Source organism: Microchirus variegatus (genome assembly GCF_963457635.1).
Source record: "Microchirus variegatus genome assembly, chromosome: 5".
NCBI classification, from domain to species: Eukaryota; Metazoa; Chordata; class Actinopteri; order Pleuronectiformes; family Soleidae; genus Microchirus; species Microchirus variegatus.
This window is the reverse complement of record NC_139806.1, coordinates 34704817-34724510: the sequence shown is the minus strand read 5'-3', so window position 1 is coordinate 34724510 and position 19694 is coordinate 34704817. Positions and strand designations below refer to the sequence as shown.

Here is a 19694-nt window from a genome sequence, read left to right as displayed (position 1 = left end):
ATTTGGGCAAAAATATCCAATTGCATTTTTTCTGACATAATGCAGTGCCCTTGATTTGCCATGTATTTTGGGGCATTTACTACAAGACGCCATCGAAATCTACTATGCTCTACCAGTGTTTGTTAAAGGTGAAGTGAGTAGTTTATAGTGCCATCTAGAGGAGAGGCTGAAATTTACAACAAAGAACTGCTCCTCTGCTCACCCCCTCCCTTCCCTGAGCGCTACGGTGTCCTCAGCCGGTCAAATGTCGTCCTCGTCGTCTTTCTCCGTGTCAGCAGATGAGGTTCGTGAGGCGAGGGAGAGGGCGGAGCTACCGCGGCCGTAGCAGACGAAGCGGAGAGAGTGGAGGCGGGACTTCCTGCTACAAGTAAAGAGACGCTTGATTTGTTCTCTCGTGTTTGTCCTTACAGGCTCCGGTAGAAACGTGGCGTCTCTCTGCTAACAGTGGCTATGCAACCGCGGCCCGCGACCATGTTATGTTACATGACTTTTTGAAACACTACGAAAATAAAACAAAAACTATTATACAGCTACTAGACAATGCAGGAGCACATTATATGTATAAAAAAGTGGATTTTGGGTCATATAAACCCATCAATACTACACAGTGACCCTTTAAAGTGATGTGAGCTTTAACAAAACATGTACTGACCATTTTTCACGCATCTTTACAGCGGACAATCTCATCTGGAAAGAACGATTTCAATTTCCACACACACTCGTTGGAGAGCAACCACACACACTTCTCTTAATTATCCTCCTGAATAAACCATGTGCACATACTTCCTCTCACACAGCGACATTGGTTAGACAGAAAAGACCCGACCGCATACTATGACGACACACCGTCCCCCGTTTCGCCACAACCCACAGGAACGAAAACAAAGTAGTAGTACCAGCCATTACCGCAGTTTTCCAAAGTCACATGAGGGGAAAAGGAAGAGCGAGGCCAAACTTAACAAAAACATGAACTCAGAACTCGCAGAGGGAAGAGAGAGACGACGAGACAAACACTGCCAAGTACAACACATAACAAAAAGATAAAAAGGTCTCTAGCTGGGTCTCAATCATTTATTAGGGTTCAAGAAAAAAAATGTTACAGTTTATACATAAACAACTAATCTCGTTCGAAGGTGGACTTTGATATATTAGTAAAAACCAGTGAGCAGAGAAAAGAGGAATAACAAGCTTTTATTGGAGGAGATAAAATATGCTGAACAAAAGAAAGCCTCCTTCATCACTCACACTGGGATCTACACCTCCCACAATGCATCATTTAGCTAGTGTTCCCAACGCGGGGGCAGTTTCACCGACTTATTATTAATACCGACACGGTGGTAAAAATTGATCAACTCAAGAAAAACTAAAGTGACAAAGGGGTCATTTTTTTCAATTCGATAAGTGTCTTATGAATGCAACTACACACGGAAAAACCCAACACAGACAGTTGAGACGGTTGCCACGGACACAAATGGAGGATGTGGGCGCTGATCTCACTCGCAAACATGAAGTGTTACCATGAAAAAGAACTAGTCGCAGTTTGCGCAACAGCCCGTTTTGGTCTCACAGGTGTGTGCGGACAAGACTGCAGAAGATTACATGGTTACAACGATCGGTAAAAATAATCATGAAACGTACGAGCAGAGGTCTGGACACAGAGGTGCGTGAAGAGACGACATACAAACACCGACCATTAGACCAGGGAAGGTGGGGGGGAAGGTGGGGGAGAGGGTGGGGGGGGCTTGCTTGTTTCATATTTGGACATGATATTTGCCAGAGAGGGGAATGTAGAGCAGTGAAACAATGTTTCCTGCACACACTCAAAAACAGCTGGAGCCACACACAGAAGGTAGGGGGTTAAGGGGGTTGTGTGAGGATCAGTAGCATCATCTGTCCCCTTTTACCGGTATCCAGGGCCCGGCTGAGTGTAGCCCTGGCCGTAGGGGGGGCGGTTGCGGGCGTACGGGTTAGCAGCTCCTGGTGGAGGGGTGCTGCCCGGAGGTACGTTGTACCCCTGGCGGGGTTGATACGCTGCTGAGGCAGGCTGGGAGTTGGGCGGCAGGCTGTAGTTAGCAGGCTGCGAGGCCTGGGAGGTATAGTTTTGGGGAGGGAAGGCTCCTGGTGGATATTGCTGGGCTCCCTGAGATGGATGGGGTGGTTGCTGGCCACCTTGGAAGCCAGGGGCTGGGGCCGGAGGTGGGGCTGGGCCGGGGGTAGGAGCCTGGGAGGAGGGAGGAGCGTAGTTCTGAAACTGCTGCTGCTGCTGCGGCTGCGGTGGGCCAGGCTGAGGAGCTCCGGGCTGAGGACTATATCCTGCTGTGGGAGAGAGAAAGTCATTTAATTTGCTGTTGACAGAAAGCAAGGCCAATTGATTCATATGAAAACAGCTCATTTTTATTCCTTTAAAAAGGTCCAAGGCGTAGGAATTAGTGACCTAATGGTTAGACTGCAGACTGGAACAAATTAACGGAGAAACTAATCCACGCCTGAGAAACTAATCCACACCTTTATAACCCCGAGGCTGGATTACTGTAACTCCTTAATGTCAGGATGTCCTAGTAAGTCCCTGAGAAGCCTTCAACTGGTCCAGAACGCAGCAGCACGGATACTGACTGGAACCAGAAGACGTGATCATTTAACTCCCGTCTTGGCTTCTCTACACTGGCTCCCAGTAAAAAGTAGAATAGATTTTAAAAATACTTCTACTCACATACAAGACCCTGAATAATCAAGCACCTTCATGTATTTGCGATTTAATCACTTTATATCAACCCAATAGAGCAGGGGTTCTCAAAGTTTTGATACCTGAGGGCCAATTTAGGAACCCAACATTGGACTGAGGGCCGCCAAAGGAAAAAAAAATGAAAATAAAACAGAAATAAATCCCATTTGTAATCATTTTAATGACCAGATTGCAGTTCTACAGTTTAGCGTTAAGTAATATAAGCGTTAATATAATGTAATTTAAGCATTAATATAATAACGCTTTATAATTTACCGTGTAATTACCCAGTATTTTGGCCATTGTTCTTACCTTCTAATTACAGGTTAATACCAAGTAACACATTTCTGTTACCATATATTTACTGGGTAAATAGCTAGTAATTGGGGGCTGTAGCTACCTGCTTATTACCAGCTTATAACCCAATAATACACTAAAATTCACCATATAGAAACCAGGTAAATACCCAGTATTTTTGTTTACACTTATTGGTCTGTATCCAGTAATGTCCAATAAACATTTAACAAGCTTAGTAGCTCCTGGATTAAAACTATCAACTGTAATTCATTGCGGGGCCGCCAGAAATGTTTCTGCGGGCCGCCATTGGCCCCCGGGCCGCACTTTGAGAACCAATGTAATAGACTGTTCCACTCCCTGAACTCAGGTCTACTGGTTATTCCTAAAATAAATAAAAGTAGAATCGGCAGTAGAACATTTAGCTACCAGGCTCCTCTGCTGTGAAACCAACTCCCACTTTCAGTCAGAGAGTCTGACTGTCTCCGCCTTTAAGGTGAGACTGAAAATCTACCTCTTTAACATAGCGTCCGCGATTTCTCAACCCTCACCACTTACCCGATGTCCCCCCACGACATGTAGCCCATAAAACTACATGTATAACTGATTTGTAATCTCTTACAGTTCTGCTGACACCAGTGAACGGCATGAGGTCAGGAGACAAACTATGTTTTGTAAACTGTGGGCTATACAAATAAAGACTGATTGATTAAAGAGTTTGTGTAGTAAGCTTCTGTTTCAAAATGCACATTCTGGTTTGTTTCTCTGTCGCTCCTTAAAAGCAAGACATAATTGTGTGTAATAACCCAACCAAATCTTGCAAACTGGACTTTTAAAATCCTGACCATGTTTACTCTTACCAGGATACTGCATACCATACTGCTGCTGCTGCTGCTGCTGGGGCGGGGCACCTGGTTGCTGGTATCCACCTGGGGCCTGGTACTGCTGGTACACCTGACCTGAACGGACCAGGACAAGCAAAAATCAGAACACAAGAAACGAAACTCAATTACATCTGATGGCCCAATTTTACCTTTGATTTCAAATATTTCTCATACAGGTGAGCTACAATAATTTATTCAAATCTTGATGTCATCAAATTGTTTAATTCTTCTTTGCACGTGCAGCCGTTTGGTATAATAGACAAAGAAGAATTAAAACATTACAGTTGAATCGTCTTCACAGGCTCTTGCTCTCACAAGTACATTGAGCTCATACGCAAGAGCTCAACTGTAGCTGTCACCACCTTAAGCAGCCTGGAGATGTAAAGAGGCTACTTCCATAGAGCGTATACTGACAAAATTAGTTTGGAGAAATTAATACGATCTGTGTTTTGGAGAAATGGACGCATTTCATGAATGTAAGAGCAACTTCATATTGAAGGCTTTTTGGTTGCACTTGGAAATTATTATTATTTTTATTTATTTTAAAGCAGAACTAGACCGGAAGTTCCTAATAACGCTGTTTTTTTGGTGTGTATCTGCGTCATTACCTTGTTTATGAAGCCCTGAAGGTTCTAAACAAACAGTTCAGCCATTGCTTAGAACGTTGTGTTTTATTATAATCTAGGGGCTCAACGAGATCACTGAAAATCCCGTAATAGTTACGTAAGCAGCGGTTCTCCTGAACAACCGATCGTCCTGCTCCGGGCACTAGTCCGGGTACATCCGCGTATTGCGTACATTGAACCGCAGAAGAAGAATTACGTCCATTGTGGAGGTGTTTCACGAGCAACAGTGTCTTCTGACTCTGGGTCTGACTCCGGTTTAAGGTCTAAAAAGGGACTGCGGCGGGGAGTCGTGAAGAAGCTATTGTTTTGATAATGAGTAGCAGTACATCCACCGTTCCAGAGGGGGGCGCTGCGCTTCTGAGAACAGATGTGCTGGATAGTACTGGCCAATCACAAGACTCTGTCTTCTGGGGGTGAAAGTTCACTCTGAAATCTCGCAGCAGAAAAACACCGTCAGAAAAGAGGATTTCTATCGGCTCGTTTACAGCAACTAGGAGGTTTTTGACCATAAAAACAAGTTAATATATGTAAGTAGACCTCCATAACTAACATTTATGTGCAACAGGACCACTCTATGTCACCTGTAAATAACATAACTAGGGCTGAAACAAATATTCGATTAATCGATCTATTTTTCAGCTAGAACAAATAAAGCACAACTACTTCAGTGAAAACAGATGCAACCGTTTCCATATAACTACAGTAAATAGTGCCAAATGTCTGAGGGCTCAGGGGCAGAGGCTGAACAGTAAACACACATACAAAGAAAAAAAGGGCAATCCACTGACACACATGTTTCTACTAATAGGATGCTATAAGAAGAACCATCATCGCTAAAAGATGATGGTGTTCCTCTATCAATAGCTTGTGCCCTGCAGCTCCAGACAGTTGTTTACAACAACTCCCTGTTCCACTGTAACTATAGCCTGGTTCCCATTAAAACACACAAAAAAAGTTTAACAGAATATTTAAAAACACAGTAAAAGTAAAAAAAAAAAATCACATTTATGTGTGATTTCATCCACAGCTGTTGATCAAATAGTAGTTGGTTAACTATGGTGAGCACAGTTCAGCACAGATAAGAAGGTGCAACACGATGACATAAAGAGCACAGAGCCAAGAGTTTTTGCGGCTGCTTTCCATCTAATAATGCGAGGAGTGTTGTGGTTTCTTCAATGTCCACACAATCCTTCCACTGTTTGCGTTGTTTTTCCTGTGCGACGTTCTCTCAACATCATCCTTTATTTTCTGAATCTGTTTTGGCAGCACTTACTCAAACTGACCTTTAAATGGATACATCGACTTTTCCGATGTTCCCTCGAGCGAAAAAAAAAAAAACCCAAACAAACACTGTACCAATCAGGGTTTTTGTGCGTAAATTGTCATTAAGAATCTAAGCTTTTTATTTGTATTAATTCATTAATCTACAATATCTGTTTGCTTTCATCAGAGTGTCATTTCTCTGGACATACTTATACCAGCAGAGGGCGACACAACTGCCTTTTTCACGCAACCGCCTTGTTGTTTTTATTAGACTCACATAACTTACGTGCCGTTAACATACAACGATTAACTAACTAACCTTTCTATAATTTATTGTTGACAATTAAACAACTACCATGTATCGACTGAATTTAACCCAATGGTTGAAAAAGGAAAAAGCATGACATTTTCAGTCCTAATGGAAACCCGTCTCATGACTTCACCAGTCCACACAGTCTACATTGCACATGTGAAGGAAAATCACTATCATATATGCAACTCCTGCCATCTGTGATGTGACTTAAATAGCATCTTGTTAAGAATGACTCTACATAGCCAAATAGGACTGAGAGACTAACTGCATCTGAATATAACTTCTATAACCAGTACATATTTGCTTAAAGGTCACATAGAGTGGTCCTGTTGCACATAAATGTTAGTTATGGAGGTCTACTTACATACATTAACTTGTTTTTATGGTCAAAAACCTTCTAGTTGCTATAAACGAGCCGATAGAAATCCTCTTTTCTGACGGTGTTTTTCTGCTGCGAGATTTCAGAGTGAACTTTCACCCCCAGAAGACAGAGTCTTGTGATTGGCCAGTACTATCCCGCACATCCGTTCTCAGAAGCGCAGCGCCCCCCTCTGGAACAGTGGATGCACTGCTCCTCATTATCAAAACATTGTTTTAACAGTGTTTAAAAATAGCTTCTTCACGACTCCCCGCCGCAGTCCCTTTTATGACTTTAAACCGGAGTCAGACCCAGAGTCAGAAGACACTGTTGCTCGTGAAACACCTCCACAACGGACGTTATTCTTCTTCTGCGGTTCAATGTAAGCAACCGGATGTGCCCGGACTAGTGCCCGGAGCAGGACGATCGGTTGGTCAGGAGAACCGCTGCTTACGTAACTATTACGGGATTTTTAGTGATCTCGTTGAGCCCCGAGATTACAATAAAACACAACGTTCTCAGCAGTGGCTGAACTGTTTGTTTAGAACCGTCAGGGCTTCATAAACAAGGTAATGACGCAGATACACACTAAAAGAACAGCGATAATAGGAACTTCCGGTCTAGTTCCGCTTTAATGGCGAAGCAACTGCTCATCTTTTTATAATGCAACATAACATGGAAACTTACTTCTCTTCTTACTAGAATGTTGCTCATTACATTTTCCACTGGATGCCTGCATGTTCAAAAAACACAAAGACCTGGGAAACTAGTGTTCTACATTAAATTGCTGACAACTGGAATGATGGTATATTAGAAGCACAGAAAGAGAGGCTCGAGAAAAATGCGTGGAACAGGAACCACCACCATTCTTTCAGGCTCAGGTAAAAGTGGTGTCGTTAGATACAGTTGATGGACTTAAACACTGAAGAAAACCCTTATAATTATTATTATTTTCTATCCTGTGGTTTATAAGTGAAACCATTCAATGCAGCACATAATGCATTACAAGGAAACTACTCCATGCTGGCTCATTTAATAAGTATACACAACAGAGCCAACATTTTATGAACTTTCGCAGATGTGTATTTTTTTGTTTCGAGGTCCAACAGCTTGTTAGCCAAAAGTGGTCATTATATTTTGGGTTCAGAGTACTTGCTGTTTAGTCTAAGCCACTGAGGCTAAATATTTAGCATTGTACGCCGCACGGGTCAGGAAAACATTTTGACAACAATATATTTAGCCTGAACCCGTGCCCCTCTTTGGTGTCTTTTTATAAGCGCTGAAGTGATGTGGCAACCATCTGTTACCCTCACTGACAGCACTTTGAATGTTCTCTTTATTATGTGAAAAGGCATGTGTGAAATTGGCTTCTTCTCCTGTTCTCCTCTGTTCCCCATCACAACTGTTACGCAAGAGCACTGGAAGAATGCGTGGCTGTTAGACCCCTTTCACCTGGGAGTTTAAGTCATTCCAAGCGAGCCAAAAACTCTGGCCATTAGGAGCATAGCAAACGACCACGAGCTCGTCGAGGACAGCAGAGCAGGCGGTGTTCCGGGAGAAAAGCCCAAAAATCGAGGAGAAAGATGTTCACTGGAACAAACAAGTGATTGGCTGCAGCTCTGTTGACCTCCACGCATGCCTCCAGGAAGAGTCATGAGAATAGTCTTATGTTTAAATAAATATTTCACACCAAATTCTCGTCTGCCCATCTGATAAAGACCATTACGCATAATAACCGTGGTTACGCGTGCATGCTTACAGTGTCTGTCTCGCACGGATTTGGAATGTTAACCATCTGCTGAAGAACCTTGTTAGCGTTATTCCTGTAGTAACAAATAATATAAACGTGCATTTACAGTGAGCTTTAGGCTACGTTTTAAAGGCTACACGTTGCTCACCTGGCATGGGAATCGCATGCGTTACCTTTTATAAATTCTCGTGCTTCAAAATCGTTTTTTGTAGTTTGCCTTGAGGATGTCATCCAGACAAACAGTCTGTGACCAGAAAGAGGAACAGTGCGAGGGGAACACAGGCGAGTTGAAGTTGTATTATTTTTTTTGTGCCAACCATCTGCTGCTATGGAAGAACGATGAGACAAAGAGGGGTAAACTGTGAAGGGAACGTTACAGAGGACGAACTGTCTGTCCACTGTTGGGCTTGGACGAGTTGAACGACCCGGTGAAAGCTTATACGACGGAAAATAACTAATGTTACGAGTCTTTTACTCGTCTCCTTCCACAGCAAAATCAAAGCCGAACTCCTCCCTGGATCTGGTAGAAAAAATCTGCTGAAACTTCAGCAGGGTTTAGGTTTCGATCACAGGGTCAAACTTCAGTTATACTCACATCTAACTTCTCTAGTCCAGCGAGTCCCAACATTTCTCTGTTTAACGTATCTCAACTCATAATCTGTCCAAATGTTATTAAATATTATTAATCATAAAAAAAGGAAGAAAATTAAACGCATGAAAAAAACGTTATACTGCTACAATAACATGTTCATACATCGCTGTGTCATCCTGGAAAAAAAGATATGGTCCAATTCATTTTTTAGTGGCTATTGTCTAACATTCCACTCCAGAGTCCAATAAGATACTTACAATTAATCAGCTGAAGCTCATAACTTCAAATGTTTATAATTTTAAAAAGACACGGCGAGGACTTGCACGCCACTGCAGAGCAAGACAGATGCAGTGTCGTATTGATGCAGCACGAGCAATAATTACAGTCCCACAAAAACATGCTTTTACATTCTCGCTGTAAGCAACACTAGACTGCCAGTCTTTTTTTTACCCAAACAGAGCTTGGACTGATCCTTAGACCTCCACGACGACATCAATACATCGCCTCATCAGAATCAAACCTCAAATCAGACAGAACAAGTAACTTACTAGACAACAAAGAGTGCTGTTTCTCTCCGTCCTTGTGTTACGGGGGGGGGGGGGAAAGAAGCATGAACAGCTTTCTGTTGTGTTGTGCAGCATGGAATGCCGAAAACATCCTCCTGGATCAACTAACTCTGATGGAGTGAATCGTACATGCACCGCTAACCAGGCCAAACCTCAAACCACCAGTTAAATCAAAGTTTTCATCGCACATGTGCAATGATTTATAGTGTTGCAGGTGTGACGGCGACTTACAGCTCTCACAGGGTGCAGCATGAGGCATCTTGAGTTTTTTTTTACTCTAGCAACCTCCTCCACAATCATCTCAGCCAAACCACTTGCTGAAAACATTCCAGTGTCCTCAGTGCAATGTGGTTAACGATATAAAACGCTTCACCTTCACAACAAAAGGGCACACGAGCCAGGGATTTCCCCTAACGTTAAGTGAGAAGTGATGGAAAAAAAGACGAGGCACAGAAAACCAAACCCTGCAGCTGCATCCACGCAGGGGTGGTTCTGTGCACAGACGGTTTTGTAATACATGTCGTGTTTGTTTTCGCCTAATCCCAGGCCCATTTATCTTTATCTCATGCTTTGGTTTGGATCTGACACATCCAATTAAAAATCACAAACGAGGGAGAGAGCCGAGAGGGATAAATGTGAATCCCGTGGATAAACTTGCTTATATGGTGTTGATTAAGATTGCACCATGACGAAACTCCGTTCAGTGAACGTTTGCTGCTTCAACAACAGAACGAATTCAATAACCAAAAATGGTAATAAGATTTTTTAGTACATGCAGCTTTAAATATGTGCTGCAACCATTTGTCAAAGTATGGTATTTAATCCTGGATGTCAAAATTGCTGGACTGAAATTGAATCTCCCTTACAAAGGAAATATACTGACTCTCAGTGGTGGCAAATATTCCTGGAGTATAAAAACCGTTATCAAAAAAAGGAAAGGGCTATGCAGTAGGTTTATCACAGGACGTATGAACAATATAATGAAATTAATAATTATTTATCATATTTTTAAGTTTTACTTAATTACTCAATTTCATTTAACTTTTTTGGTTCTGGGCTGCAGTTAAGTATTATTTTCATCATTAATTATTCAGCCAATTATTCTTAGACCAGGGGTTCTCAAAGTTTTGATACCTGAGGGCCAATTTAGGAACCCAACATTGGACTGAGGGCCGCCAAAGGAAAAAAAACCCCGAAAAAAAACCAGAAAGAAATCCCATTTTTAGTCATTTTAATGACCAGATTGCAGTTCTACAGTTTAGCGTTAAGTAATATAAACGTTAATATAATGTAATTTAAGCATTAATATAATAACGCTTTATAATTTACTGGGTAATTACCCAGTATTTTGGCCATTGTTCTTACCTTCTAATTACAGGTTAATACCAAGTAACACATTTCTGTTACCATATATTTACTGGGTAAATAGCTAGTAATTGGGGGCTGTAGCTACCTGCTTATTACCAGCTTATAACCCAATAATATACTAAAATTCACCATATAGAAACCAGGTAAATACCCAGTATTTTTGTTTACACTTATTGGTCTGTATCCAGTAATGTCCAATAAACATTTAACAAACTTAGTAGCTCCTGGATTAAAACTATCAACTGTTATTCATTGCGGGGCCGCCAGAAATGTTTCTGCGGGCCGCCATTGGCCCCCGGGCCACACTTTGAGAACCAATGTCTTAGACGAATCGTTTAGTCTATCAAATGCCCATCACCTCTTCACTGGGCAATGTGACACCTTCAAAAGTCTTGTTGTGGGTAAAATGCAAAGAATGAAAAGCAGAGAACAATCCTGTCTGAGAAGCAGAACATCTGGCAGTATTTTAAAAGTTTTCAGACTGAAACAAAAGTAACAATGCCGCACTGTCTTAAGGATAACGACGTGTGTATGTGTGTCTCACCATCAATGCCAGCTGGGGGTCCCTGCTGTACTCCAGCATAAGGAGCCTGTGGTTGGGGGGGAACTCCTGGCTGAGGGGCCGCAGATGAGGAGGAGGCGATGCTATCAGGAGTTCCTGAGCGCTCCTCTGCTGCAACTGCTGGAGGTGCTGCTCAGGTAGCACAGAAGGAGAGACATTGAGACTGTGAACTTGGACTTTATTAAAATATTTAGAAAGCATATAATTGATCCTTCCGATACTGCGCCTACAGATTAGAGAATATCTCTCTGAATCCTCTTGTCGGGCACCAAACAAAGAAACGTCTGCATCTCGTCATCGAATTTTTGCGAACAGCAGCCACCTACGTGTACGCTTGCTGTAACACTCTTGCCGGTTTTGATTCTTGTGTCGGACAGCGTACTCATGACGACACTCTGACCAATCAGTGGCCAGCAGTCTGTTAAGGTCACATTTTAAAGGTGACAGAGTGGTCCTGTTGCACATAAATGTTAGTTATGGAGGTCTACTTAAATATATGAACTTGTTTTTATGGTCAAAAACCTCCTAGTTTCTGTAAACGAGCCGATAGAAATCCTCTTTTCTGACGGTGTTTTTCTGCTGCGAGATTTCAGAGTGAACTTTCACCCCCAGAAGACAGAGTCTTGTGATTGGCCAGTACTATCCAGCACATCCGTTCTCAGAAGCGCAGCGCCCCCCTCTGGAACGGTGGATGCACTGCTCCTCATTATCAAAACATTGTTTTAACGATTAAAAATACGGTTTAAAAATAGCTTTGTCACAACTCCCCGCCGCAGTCCCTTTTATGACTTTAAACCGGAGTCAGACCCAGAGTCAGAAGACACTGTTGCTCGTGAAACACCTCCACAACGGACGTTATTCTTCTTCTGCGGTTCAATGTACGCAACCGGATGTGCCCAGACTAGTGCCCGGAGCAGGACGATCGGTTGTTCAGGAGAACCGCTGCTTACGTAACTTTTACGGGATTTTCAGAGATCTCGTTGAGCCCCGAGATTACAATAAAACACAACGTTCTCAGCAATGGCTGAACTGTTTGTTTCGAACCGTCAGGGCTTCATAAACAAGGTAATGACGCAGATACACACCAAAAAAACAGCGTTAATAGGAACTTCTGGTCTAGTTCCGCTTTAATATTTAATTAGTTCGAGCCGAGTAGTGCTAGAACTGTAATGGAAAAATGCCATTAGGATGATCGTCGTGTTATCAAGGTCAAGTTAGGGACATTCTCTTCAAGCACCATTTTCGGTGAATCATTGAATTCATACTGCACATGTAAGGGTCTTCTCTGATAGTCATCTTTGATTTGCACCAAACATTTGGTTTTGATACGAACGTACTTTGAGATAGCACCTTTTAAGTCTGGAGTTGGATACTGTACAATACCTTGTGTCTGATCGTCACTGAGGCCAAAAGCAGAGATGACGTTTTTGTTGACCTCGTCCTGGTTTTTCAGCGGATCAAAGGCCGACATGCTCGCGGCGCTGACTGGAGTGGCCTGTTTTACTGTGTGATCTCCCGCCACCATTTTTCCTTCGCGTCCATCGACCGATTCTAAAAACACAACCAGAAGAAATGTTTAACAGCAATAGAAAAGTGGGAGAAATATGGCAATAATGGAATGCATTGACGAACATAACAGATGTTACACCCAGTAAAAACATGAACTAGTGGTAAACTGACATGTATGTGAATGGGCACTTGGTAGGAATTAAACTGCAAAAAAGTTATAGCTTTAACTTAGATGTGATGGCCGGTTCAGCAGAACCTAGTGGAATATCACAACACATGTTTCTCACATTGACTGAGGTCAATTATGAGGACAAGGGGTGCATTTTTTCCTAAGCCGTGCATATGTGTGTGTGTAAACAAATGACCGCAAACTATCACCATGAACTACTCGTAATTTATGTAGTCCATAATGATACAAATGTGGTGTATAATTCAACACACAACGTCTTACGCAAAACAAAAATTATAAACATGTGGAAAAACATGGTTTCAAAAACTCTGTCAGATCATTTCTGTTGAGGAGGCTGTCCAGTGTCCATCAGCAGGATTAAGAGACCCAACAACGGATTTAAAAAAAAAAAAAGGTTTGGCTGTGTGTTTTTTTGCACATCTGCCAGATCCTATAGGGGGATCAAATCGAGCAAGGTAGTTTTTTTTTTGCACACATGCCGATATTAAGAGTTGAAAAGTAATTTTTCACTTAATATCCTAACTTTATGCACAAATAAGCGAGTGTTTCACAACAGTTGGTCTTTGGATTTAAATAATTTAAGTAGCAACTGTTTGGATTATGGGTCAGTAAATCAGCAACAAATGTGCCATGTTGGCAACACTGCATTTAAAAAGTTCAGCCAATAGTAATACATTTTGAAACAATACAATACTTTGTCTTTAAAAAATAAATGTCAGTTTACAAGTGTTCTGTGGTTTAATCTACTGTTTGACAAAAAACTGCTCCACACCAATTCTGACATTTCTGTACTGCAGATCTTTTTTAATTAATAGCCAAACAAACAAACGCCCCCACCTGCAAATTGATCTACTGGCAGAAAGCTACTGCATAATGCAGAGTACCTACCACTTTCTTGTGCTGTAGCAGCCAGTCCAGGCTCTGTGGGGGGCTCCAAACTGTCCAGGAGGTTGTTGACTTTATTCCTAAGCTCAATGAGCTCCCTGCGCAGGTACTTCACCTGGCTGGACTCCAAAGGCCGCGGCTGACCGTTCACTAAGGGTAGGAAGATGGACAGAGGGGACCAGAATGAGCACGTTTGGGAAAGAAAAAAGGGTTGTTCTATCGATCTATAATATGGGAAAGAAATGTTGATTATTTCTTACATCTTAAAACCTTGAAGAAAAGAGATGGATTGGTATACAATAACAAATACAACTAGAATGCATTTCCGGAGGAGCTGCAGATTGTGCATGCATATTTCCAAACAGGAAGCTGACAGTCGAAATATGGGACATACTTTGGGACATATTTTTATTTTTATTTTTACAATATCGCATATCGAACGGCTGCTACGCATTTACAGACTTTTATCTTACACCGTAAATCCAGAGATTGTAGTTTTCAATTCACTTTCAATTTCACCTTTATCCTATGACTTCTATTTAAATATTTTCTATTTAAATTGATTGAATAGACTTAATAAATCAAGTTTTTCTTAAAATAAAATCAAGAGAGGTAGGTCCTGAATACTGTATATATTAATAGGAAGTACAATAATTATATTGCGACATATTGTCAATCCTGAAAAAAACAAGCTCCGACTTGACTTCTTATATCCAGAAGGCTAAAGTGTTTGACTGTAAACATTTGCTGGACTTGTTCATATTTAAAACTAAGATTAGGAACCAGTATAACCGTAATGAATTAGTGCAGATGACTTTCATTTGGACAGTGTGAAACCTACACTGGACTGCCCTCTAGTGTCTGGTTGTTGTAACATCTGGTAGGAAACATTTTTGTTTATACAGCTCAACATGATGATGCTAGTTGAGTTGAATTTCTTAACTGTGCTCGTCTGTGAAGGTGCTACAGAAAGGAAATGATTTAATATCTTACCAAACAGAGTCAGTTTGAGTATTCTACTACACTGGATGGCAAAGGAGAGGTCAGAGCTGTCAAAGATGGTGATGAGGTCATCATCTGCAAAAAGAGAAAAATTACTCCAGGTGATGTATAGCAAATGATTACCTTCAAAACAAAGTCCACTTCCTTCAATTACTGACTTTACATGTTTACAGTGTACAAGTGAAGTGTGCATGTCATTTTGATGATAAACAGTGATAAAATAGCTTAAAACAAATACGTTAGGATAAGAAATGACTGTCAACACTCTAGAACTCTAGAAGGGTCAGCAACCTACGGCTCTTAAGCCCCTCTGCAGTAGCTCCCTGGAGCTTTGAAAAAAAAAAATACAGATTTAAATTACAGATAAAAGCCCCTTTTATATTATTATTTTTCATTTATAGCTCAATAGAAAATAATTATTTATATCAAAGCATTTTACAGCTTTCTCTTCCCCATCTCTTGCCGCTCCTGTCGTGGCTCGTGCACAATGACGTTTCGGGCTTTTGCGTGCTCATGTGGTCAGCACAGTTCAGTTGTGAGGCACACGATGAAGTTTCTCCATGTCATTTTTCAAGTAGCCAGTCTAGCCACCAGGTAAGTAAACATGGTACCATGGCTTTTCCAAAACAGTCAATAAATACAGCTTTTAAACATTCAACTTAAAATTAGTGCTGGGCCATGAACGGCGTTAACACGTGACTCGTTTCCAAAGATGACTGACCGGAAAAATATGCGTGTTACGTCATGTTTACGTGACGTCCCAATTGTTAAAATTAACACTCTCTAAAGTAACACTAAACATGGAAAAACAGAGGCACACATACACAGTACTAGGGCTGTAACGATACACAAACTCACGATTCGATTTGTATCACGATTTTTGACCCACGTTTTGATACATTCCACGATTTTTTTTAAGTTTAAAAAACATTTTATTCAACCCATAAAGGCCTGAAGCGCCTAAAAAAGTCCTCCATTTTCGCGAGTAGTAATTTCAAAACAATGTCGCGAGGAACCCTGATACCCCCGAAAATTGACGTATCCGCTTTACCGGCGTCTATGAGAGAATAAAACGCGCAGCCGCTCTCCCGGCGTCAATGGTAGAAGTGCGGCAATGCTTTCCCAGCGTCAATGGGTTAAACAACATTTACTTATATAGCAACTTAATCTAACATTTTAACTTTGTAACTGGTAAACGGTGCCAAGACTCTAAAAGCAGCACTAAAAACTGCATTACTTCCTCCTTTTTAAACCCAAAGTGCTCCCACACATCTGCTTTTGAGCACGAAAGTGTTGGACTTATGTTCGCCGCTATTTTCTTGAGTCTTCTCTCTCTCACTGAGTAAACAACAGGAAGAGGGAGATGTCAGCGTGTGAAGAAGGGTCACTTGCTACAAATGCTCGATCTATAATCGATCTATATCGCAGGATCGATAAAATCGCTCAGCCCTACTAGAAATAAGCTTTTGGATAGATTCAAATCCCTGTGAATATTGTATAATTATATATAAAACTATACACTGTGTTATCTTCATTTTAATGGTCAAATAGGTTTTGCGGCTCCAAATGAATTTTATTAAGGGGAGATGGGCCAAAAATGGCTCTTTCGATAGTAAAGGTTGCTGACCCCTGCTCTAGACCAATTAGGGAAAGGGGCCTGTGTCCCGACTTACCCTCATCCTTATATTTGATGGTAACTTCATCATTACTCTGCAGCTTGCCCCTGAAAACACGCTGCATCATCAGCACAAGCTCATCGTAAGTGATGTCTTCATTGTGGATGGGAATGCGTCTGATGTCGTCACCCAACTGGGCTTTGATGATCAGCTTCCCACTCAGGTCCAGCTGGCCGTTCATGGTACAGTCCAACAGTCAGAGGCGAGGTAGTCTGAATAAAACAAACAACAAATTCACAACATGATAATATGCTTCGGTCTATTTCAGTTGTTTAGACAGCATTTCGTAACATACTGATTAAACGTGAACTTTTCATGGAAAGTAATGATTGTGTTTGAGCAGGTTGAAGGCAACTCAGTAAATGGTGACAAGTTTCAATTTATCTAAATTTTAAATTTAAATTAAGTAAAATGTGCCTTGATGCCATTTTAGGCAGGGATTTATTTAAAATCAGTGAAGGAGTGAGATCGAACACTAGCATTACACAGGGTTTTGCATCAACGTTGGCTGTGTTAGCTAGTGGAAGCTTCAAAAATTACTTTAAATGGATGGCATCACATTTCCCTCTTAAGTATTCACAATCAATCAACATGAATAGCACTACACACCATTAGCATAGTGAGCCAAATAATTCACAAAAAGCTGATATCACTGTCCAAATTAGGAAGGCAGGATGAATACAGGAAAAACAAGGTTGATGTGTGACAGTACAGTAGTTGTGTAGCTTAGACAAAATGTACTGTTTGCAAGTAAAAAAAAGTGTTGGTTTAGTAATTAGGAAGTTAGTTTGGAAAGACAATTGAAGCAGATGTTTATATATTTATATATTAAAGGTTTTTAGATGTAATATAAATATAATTAGTTTAGTAGTTTACCATGAGATGCTTAAATGAGTGGTTATGCAATTGCCCTGGTGTATTTTAGCCTGGTGTGCCACAATCACGGAATAAACAAAATACTGTCAATTATTCGCAGTAAGAGATTGAGGCCTTGGTTTGTGTAAGTAGATCAGGACTCGGGAGACAAGGTTTGCTGTACGAGGCATTGCTGATGATTAAAATGTGATTGTTTCTTCAACATGACAATGACCTAACGATGTAATTATTATAACTATTTTGTAGTGAGCTTTATTTTGTCATTGAAGGTACCATTTGATCAAACAAAATTTTTTCAATAAGAATATCACATTGTTTATGTACAGTCTAAGGGTCACACAGCACACGTGAGGTGGCAGGGATTGTTACTGTACTTTCAGACTTTGACCCAAAATATCAACCAATTAGATAACAGAATAAAAGTTAAGGGAAAAAAAAGAAAAAAAAAGAAACTGGCATCCACATCTGCATCACTTCCAAGTAAGATTATTGCAATATTTTGCATATTATGGAAATATCCAACTCCACCCAATCCAAACTACAAATGTCCAGAATTTAAAGCGCTCAGTGGCTCCTCAACACATTTCTGATGGCTTAAAACCCTGTATTGTGCTTTCCTGTATTCCCTCAGTCCCCTTCTCGCATTTAAAAAACAAAGATTATGGAACTTCCTCCAATGGTGCACATGCCATTCATATTTTAAATGGAATTCAAAGTCTTATTTAAAAAAATATATATATATATATATGTATTAATCCTTATGCAATCGGATTGTCATTTTTTATTTGCATTACATGTAACCCTACAAAGACATGGCCGAAAATGTATCACAAAAAACGTATTTATAGCGCGATCAGCATCAAGGCGATGGGTCACTCGGGCCAATTTATTAGGTAAACATGACACCTATTAACACACAATTAGATTTTTTATAATAAATGATCGGTCAGCCCTCAACATAATGAACATGCTTCTCGTTGACTGTGCTGTGGGGAAGCAGCTGGATTAACTGTGACGTTCCCTGCTCAGGGTCGAGGCTGATTGGAAAAGTATACTTACTGTATACAGAAACACAGTGGCTTTTACTTGTCCTCACCGGACTCTTAATAATTGACTGGATGCTAGGGATTGAGCGGTAGCTAACGTTTAGCATTCACACAAACGGAGACGGCAACACACGAGCAATAAGCCGATACCAACTCCAACAACACGCGAGCGTTTAAAAACGTTGTTACGATGCAATCGAAGCTAACGCTAACAGCAAAGTTGTTCAATCGCAGAGTCATGTTTCAGTGGCCCGTGAACTGAAAGCTAACGTTTGACAACCACTTCACTGCGCTGACAATGTTTACACACGTACAATATAACTCGGCATTATTTTATTGAATAACCGTTGCATGAGTTGTAGGGTCAAAGACTTAGCCTTTATTTCACTTTTAGACAACGGGTCGACATTTTCTCCTGCGTAATCATATATCTAGCTATATAGCTAATAGCTTAAGTTCAGTGCTTGCTAGGCTAAAATGGTAAGAGTCAACTAATATGTCGAGTCCACTCTCCTTTAAATTAGTACACATTAGTTATGGATCTTTGCAAACTTCCCACAACTCAGTCCCGACACCTGTTTGGGCAAGCTATATTGGGCGTTAGCGCATAACATTAGCAAGCTCGCGGTAGCTAGCGACGTAGCTAGCTAGCAACGTAGCTCACTAGCTAGCAGTATAACCAATCAAAGAGTGAGAGCACAGAAACGGCTGTGTGGCTACATCTAAAACATAACTAAATTGGACGTGAGAGCCAATGGTCGTATTTACCTGAAACTGTCAACTTGACCACGCCGTGTTTCACAGGTTCACCCCCCCAAACCGTGACAATCAAACCAAGTTAGCTAGCCTAGCCAGAACCGGGCCAGCATCAGGAAGAAGCGTCCTCCACACTGTCAACGTCAGTCAGTACGTGGCATTCACACTCCGCGCAGCCGCAGAACCATGTGTACAAAGTGCGTTCGACTGACTCATTTCATTATGATAATAAAGCACCACCTTAGAATAGTAGTAATTCATGTATTACTGCCTGTTCAGATTGAAGATCAAAGCGGGCTTGATATTAATAAGGCTTCTTCTTCTACCGTGTCTTCCTCCAGAGTTTTATTGGGCCATGACATATTTTAAACATTATAATTTTATCAGTCCCTTTTACCCAATAACAGTACTGTGCTGCCACCCTCACTCCTTTTACTGCGCTTGTGCAAATAATAA

General features: G+C 41.1%; 1 protein-coding gene across 2 annotated transcripts; it reads right to left on the bottom strand.

Annotated features, from left to right (window-relative positions):
* Positions 1-1057: 1057 nt before the first annotated feature.
* Positions 1058-19381, bottom strand: tfg (trafficking from ER to golgi regulator). Of its 2 annotated transcripts, XM_083889241.1 has the most exons (8): positions 19251-19381; positions 16558-16772; positions 14876-14959; positions 13886-14032; positions 12682-12849; positions 11281-11427; positions 3877-3975; positions 1058-2316 (listed from the first exon to the last, which is right to left on the bottom strand). In XM_083889241.1, the coding sequence occupies exons 2-8, from the start codon at positions 16739-16741 to the stop codon at positions 1901-1903; spliced, it is 1245 nt and encodes a 414-aa protein (XP_083745367.1). In that variant the 5' UTR covers positions 16742-16772; positions 19251-19381; the 3' UTR covers positions 1058-1900. The 2 variants fall into 2 exon arrangements, with proteins under 2 accessions (XP_083745367.1, XP_083745368.1); XM_083889242.1 differs by lacking the exon at positions 11281-11427.
* Between the last annotated feature and the right edge of the window lie 313 nt (positions 19382-19694).